The 6,985-nt window shown below is 43.3% G+C and overlaps 1 protein-coding gene across 1 annotated transcript; it reads right to left on the bottom strand.

The window, feature by feature from the left end:
* Nucleotides 1-1,706: 1,706 nt before the first annotated feature.
* LOC133472959 (alpha-2 adrenergic receptor-like) lies at nucleotides 1,707-6,071 on the bottom strand. The gene has a single exon (XM_061764571.1). It carries the CDS (start codon nucleotides 5,556-5,558, stop codon nucleotides 4,263-4,265), a length of 1,296 nt encoding a protein of 431 aa, XP_061620555.1. The 5' UTR covers nucleotides 5,559-6,071; the 3' UTR covers nucleotides 1,707-4,262.
* Nucleotides 6,072-6,985: the final 914 nt, after the last annotated feature.

Here is a 6,985-nt window from a genome sequence, read left to right on the forward strand (position 1 = left end):
TCTCGCGCGACCCCCAAAAGGCTGCTGCGTTTTCATAGGTCATCTTGTGGGCAGGGCTTAAGGAGGGATGCCATGTTGAAACATTTTACAGTACAGTGGATTCGCGAGGGGTGGGGGTGCACCACAATTTGAAAATCCCTCTTCCCCACCGAGGTGCTGCACCTCCACAATGCAAATTAAAAAAAAAAAAAAAAAATATCTGTTTAATGGCCTCCTGGAGCAGTGTTTTCCCAACCTTTGTTGCGACACAGCACAGATTTTACATTGGAAAATGTCAGCAATAGTAAATATTAGGGCCCGACCGATTAATTGGACAGACAATTTAATCAGTCAATATTAGCCCTTTAAAAAACAACCCGCGACAAAAAAAAATCAGACGATTTTTGCAGCTCCCCCCCCCGACACATTACAACATAAGTAAAAGATAATGACATTCAAACAAACATAAAAAAGAAATCGGCCAATTTGGGCCAATTTTTATCGCTGTTGTGAAGTTTTAGGACAAAGTATTGTAAAACAGTCCAATGTTCTCCCTTTAATTCATACCTTTAATTTTGTAAGCGTTAGGGGACCAAAAAGATATTTTACTGATTGTATATATCTACAATTTATTGTCCCATTAATCGGTGATCAGAATTTTACTCTGCCAAATATCGGAATCGGCCTCAGAAAAATTCATATCAGTCGGGCTACAGTATGCAGTACTGTGTATACGGAAATAACAATGATTGTGTTTCAATATACAAATTTACTCGCGTAGTGTGAAATCTGGGCCATTTTTTTTGTTTTATTCTTTAGATTAGTGTTCCCCGTTAATATATTACGGTTCATCATTCAAGCCCCCACTGTATTGCATATTTTAAGTTATTGTTATCAGTTTTTGACAAACAAGTAGACAAGCAAGTCCCGATTTAGAGTTGCATGCCTTCTGTGTAGTACCACATTGCGCCACATCATCCAGGGCAGCACTGAGTTCTACTGGAGAGCGTCAGCCTCACAGTTCTGAGGACCCGGGTTCAATCCCCGGCCCCGCCTGTGTGGAGTTTCCATGTTCACCCCGTGCCTGCGTGGGTTTTCTCCGGGCACTCCGGTTTCCTCCCACATCCCAAAAACATGCATTCATTGGAGACTCTAAATTGCCCGTGGGCATGACTGTGAGCGCGAATGGTTGTTTGTTTGTATGTGCCCTGCGATTGGCTGGCAACCAGTTCAGGGTGTACCCCGCCTCCTGCCCGATGACAGCTGGGATAGGCTCCAGCACGCCCGCGACCCTAGTGAGGAGAAGCGGCTCAGAAAATGGATGGATGGATGTTTTATGTGAAAGTTTTCTGTGGTGCATCAGCGCCCTCCAGGGGATGCGTAATGTTGCTCTGTGTAAAAATAACAATATTTTGTTGGCTTTTTATGGCTAACGCATGTTTTTCATGAGGCTGAGGTGTTTTAAATGATTTAGACGTGCTGTGGTGTACAAAATAAATGGGTAGGTACCCATAACGGTAATTTACAAACAAGGAAAATTGTCTTATTAAAGAATATTGAGGAAAATCAATCTTAATTTAACGTAATTGTAATATTCTATTGCTGCTGCTATATGGTGGCGTTTGATAAATAAGTTGCTTAGCTGTTTTGTGTGTAGAATCTAGTATTTATGTATAATAATGTATTAATATATTGTTTTAAACCCAACTTGATTCATTCCATTGCACAGGTGTACCTAATGAAGTGACCAGGGGCGTGCACTTTTCATCCAGACCACTTGAGGTCAGTGTGCATGCATTTTATGTATTTCCACACTGCTATACATAAAAAAAAAAAAAAAAAAAAAAAAACAAAATTATGAAAAACAAAACAGAAAGACAGACTGAAGACAAGGTTCGTCCTCTTTAGGGACAACGCTCATTATGCAAATGAATGTTCCTGCATTATGACAACATGTTTCAAGAGGCGTTGTCTTTATTTAGCATGCATATTGCCATTTATAAGAGCAGAACAAAGTAAGTGTGGAAAAAAAAGAAATGAAACTGGATTCTCCATCCTGTTCTGGCTTTAAGGTAATTAACATGATGACAAATAAAAGTGTAGATGCAGTTATATTTAATAAAATGGTAAAGACGAAGTCTGCCCTTGCTATCAGCTAACGTTAACAACTAAAATGTCGTTATTGTTTTGTTTTTGCAAGCAAATGTTGCAGCTGTAGTAAATGGTTTTATAAACCAGTTTTCAAAAAATTTTCCACAAATAAAAATGACAAATTAGAGAACCACTAGCCTTATGCAACCGATTGGGTTTGACTTCAGGAGACTTTCTTGGGCTTAATTTGATGTCCAATTTCTTGCAAAATGTTTGTTTTAGATTATATAACACCAGGTGCAATCATGACTCGAAGCCCTCACAGGTCATATAAGGTGAATGTTTAATAAGATGGAATAAAAAAATGGACACAACAGACCATCATTTACATTCCATTCTTCAAAATCTTGAAAAATCGGGGATTCTTGACAATTTCGGGCCACGAGTTTTAACCTCCGCAACTTCCCGATTCCTTGCTCGACAATGCTCACAACTGATGAAAAAATATTTTGTGATCTTCTAACTTGAAACCTAAGACCACAAGACTGCCAAGGTCTGCGTCAATTTCATTCATCGTGAAGGACTCAATACAGATGTCACATTCAGGGACATTCGGCCGTACTCACTGTAATGAAACACACTGCGTCCACGGAAAGCCGAGCTCACGAGGCAGCGGTATGTGAGTTCCATTTATGACGGGCGTAACAAAAGCTTGACAGAGGTACGTAATGGGAAAGAGACGCCGGCATTGTTCAGCGACTGACAGTTTATTCCCAAAAGGTCTTTCTTTTTTTTTTTTTTTACGTTTAAAAATATCGCCAGCATTTTGCCCTAGGCTGACACGTTAGAGAAATGAGACGGTTCTTGTTAGAATTGTAACACAGATCATCTCTCGTTGAAATTATTCACCAAAACTATTCGCGGAAGTCAGGACCGAGCTGTGCAGCGAATAGCGAAAATCCCACAAAGTTGCCACCGGACGGTGCCAGAGCAAAAATCAGCGAAAAGGCAAATTTGCAATTCCTTGAAAAATCTGAATTGATTTTACTCCCAAATATGTACTTGCTTCCGAAACAAAAAAGCTCACCAAATTTTGGAATTGGAAAACTACAACCTGACGTTGAAGGTGGACTCAACTTTATTCTTGTAATATTGCAGTTTTTTAATGGACTTTTTTTGCCCTGAAAGTAAAACAGGACTTTATTAATGCTGCTGTGATTTTCATGAATATTTTTGGGGTGAAGGTTGAATTTATTCTACAATGTTCAACCTCCATTGTTGAATATATCTGTACACCCTCTTGAGACTGCCACCAGCATAGGCATGACTTCCTAGATGACATGAGGAATTCGGTGTGTTCTGGAGTGAGGTTACTTTTGGATTTAAAGCTATAAAAACTTTACACGTAGTGCATAGTAGAAGTCCCACATTTGGAAATGATTTTAATCCAATTAAGTCCACTCAGAGAAGGAATTAGAAATGGACATAACCCCAACATTTCATTGATTATCGCATCTGAAGCAACTGAGGCAAAATAGGACACACTACTTGGCTGCGACCAGCAGAGGCGCTGTTGATTCATCAAGTTTGCCGTCTAAACAAAAAGGACAACATAGCGTCAAATGTATCGGAAGTTGAGCTGCATTCACGCGGACCGACGTTACGGCAACTTTTTTGCTCAGGCCAACACTGGCATGGAAGCAGGAGTTCAAAACATTGAAAGAGATTCTTTAGTCATTTTCAATGTCATCAATCAAGGACAGTAATCCCGACAGTTTGAAGCCTACTTGCAGGAAAACCACAAGAGAACCAGTACTTGAAACAAGCAAGCAACCTTCTGAGATATTTTCAGTGACTTGTACTGGATGATCTGAAAGGGCCGCCTGAAATCGTGGTTGAAGACTAGGTTGACTAGGTGGACTACAATCTCACAGAAGTCCCTGCGCTTGCCGTACAGTTTGTTACTGAAGAAGAACAGTAACCGTGACTTGAACCTGAAACCCGATTTTAGGTTGCCACCCTAAAAGGACATTTCAAAAACCTGCACAGGATTCTCTGGAAGGCCCTGCCTGAAGTTGCGGTTGAAGATGGTGTAGATGGCTGGGTTGAGATGCAGAACTTGAACAGGGGGTCTGGAAATAATTTAAACCAGGATTTGAAACAGAAAGCTTCTGAGATTTCAGGTTGGCCCCCTAGCAGGACTTTTTCCACGACTTGCACAGGATCCTTTGGAAGGCCCGTCTGAAGTCACGGTTAAAGATGGTGTAGATAGCCGGGTTGAGTGAGCTGTTGCAGTACCCGATCCAGAAGAAGAACTTAAAGAGGGGGTCCGGGATCTTGCAGGAGTCCCCGCACATGCCGTAAAGACTGTAGCTGAAGAAGAACGGGAACCAGCACACGACGAACACCCCCATCACCACTGCAAGGACGAATGTGAACCTCTTCTCTCGGGCTTGGGAGACCTTTTTCAGGGCGATGGAGCTCCTCCGTTTGCTCCTTGAGGCGAAAAGGTCTATGGATTTGTTGCTGACTCTGGAGATCTTCTTGGCCTGTTTGGAGAAGGAGGTCCTCTTTGGGTTCCCCTGAGGGGAGTCTTGCTGCTTCCCACCGCCTTTCCCCTCCGACGAGGAGCTCTCTTCCAGGTCGGCTTCCTCCGTGTGTTGCCCCTGCGTGGCCGTCCGGTGGCTGGGGGTGGGCGGACACTGGCAGTGCCCGTTCTCGGTTTTAACGGCGCCGCCGTCCGCCCGCCTCTTCTCCGACATGCTCCTGGTTCTGTTTTTGGCTACTTGGTAAATCCTGACGTAGACCAGGATCATGATGAGGCAGGGGGCGAAGAAGGACGCTACACTGGAGGAGACAATGTACCAACTGTCGTCGTTGAGCTCACACTGGGGCTGAGTGCTTCTCTCCTTGTTTCTCTCCATTGACAACAACGGCGGGGAGGAAATCAAGGCAGATATGAGCCACACAATGAAAATGATGCACTTAACCCGCTTGGGAGTCCGCTTTAAATTATACTCGACCGCTTGTGTGACGGACCAGTAGCGATCCAGGCTAATGGCGCACAGGTGCACGATGGAGGACGTGCAGAAAAGGACGTCCAGCGCCAAATAAATGCCGCACCAAACTTTGCCAAAATACCAGTAGCCCATGAGTTCATTGGCGAGACTGAAGGGCATCACCAGAGTGGCCACCAGGACGTCGGCCGTGGCCAGGGAGACCAGGAAAAGGTTCTGGGGAGCTTTCAGCGCGCGGCTCGTCAGCACGGCGATCACCACCAGCACGTTGCCGACCACCGTGAACAAGATGAGGAAACTCACGAGGGCGGCGATGCTGGCGAGGGCCGCCGGTGAGTAGCCGTGGGACGAGTTCTGCTGGATGACCGCGTCCAGTCCGGTGCCGTTGAGCCAATCCATCCTGGCGTCATAATAATAACAACAATAATAATAACTCCGGGTAAAATCCGTGCGCACTGAAAGGCAACACATGCAGTGTGATGTGTGCGTGGCACCGGCGCTCCCTCCCCCGCTTCTTCTCGCATCCGAGTGATGCTCGGTGTGTCTCGCCGCCTCCCCCTCCTCTCCTCCACTCTCCTCGTCTACCGGCAATCTTTAACACAATTGATTATTGATTTGTACTTATTTAAATGGCTTATGCTGGTAGCTCATCCTGCGCTGAAAACAAACACAATCAAGATAAAGTGAGTACGTGGATCACTTATTTCCTTGAGCGAGGGTTCTCCGTGAGTCCAGAACTTTATTCTCACTACAATTAAGTTCTTATTTTTTTTTCTGGTAAAAATAACAATATTCTTTTAGTATTTTACTTGTAAAAACACAACAATTGTTTTTCCCCACATGTGAGAACGACTTATTCTCGTGAAAATGCAACGTGATATTACAGCTTTAGTCTTAGTCTTTTTTCTTGTAAAAATCAGATTCTGTTACGGAAAAAAAACACCAAAAACCTTCAAGTTGAACACTAAAACGCTAATTGTGTCGCTTTCAAAAAGTTCCTGATGCTGGTTGCCATGTTCATCGTTTCCCGAAGTCAATTCTGCTGTCTGGCGATGGTTTCCTGGACCCCAGTGGGGACCGCCGTATTGATTCTGTCGCCCTCTTCGATCCATTATCACGATGGTCAGGAAGCCTGCGGTCATCCCATTCCGCATCTGATAAGCAGCTTGGAAAGCAGCCATCAAACTTTGCAATTATTCCTTTCTGTGTCAGAGCGAGTGGACCGTAATCAATGCCTTTTCTTTATTTTCATTCCAGGAACAGATTAGAAGTGCAGAGGTGTACACTCCCGAAGTTTTGGGTATTGCAATAAATAATTGTTTTCATGACACGCTCATTTCTTTTCTCGTTTGTCACCTCGCAACTGAGGAACTTACAATTTGTGTTTTAATGTAGCGTAAGAAAAATGTCTTTATTTTAGTTGCGGGAAAAAAGTCATTTTATGAGACGAAAGTTGCAGTACCATGAACCCCTGCCGATTTATGGCTCGCCATCCCAAGATGGCACCAAACCGCGGCTAACAGGAAAGTGGTAATTGGTCTCCAGTATGTATGTTGAAGCGATACATCTCAACTGTTGTATGAGCTTTGTATGTCTGGGAGGAACCAGGTTTAGCCTGGGTTGTTAGCAGAAGTCACGGGGAGTCTTTAAATCCAATTCTTCACAATTTTGCTATTCACTATTTCCTGCGGGGGTTTACTCTATTATTGGAGGAAGCGTTTAATTGTAAGAGAAAAAATGCTAACTTTAAAATGACAGCTTTTTTTCCCTCATATCACCGCTTCATCCTTGTAAGAATGAAGAAGTCTCAGAAGAAATTATTCTCAACAAATAAAAAAAAAAAAAAAAAAATGTGACTTGACCAAATGACTTTATTCTATACAATTGTGACTTTCTTG

The sequence above is a fragment of the Phyllopteryx taeniolatus genome, chromosome 23, assembly GCF_024500385.1.
Source record: "Phyllopteryx taeniolatus isolate TA_2022b chromosome 23, UOR_Ptae_1.2, whole genome shotgun sequence".
In the NCBI taxonomy this organism is placed as follows: domain Eukaryota; kingdom Metazoa; phylum Chordata; class Actinopteri; order Syngnathiformes; family Syngnathidae; genus Phyllopteryx; species Phyllopteryx taeniolatus.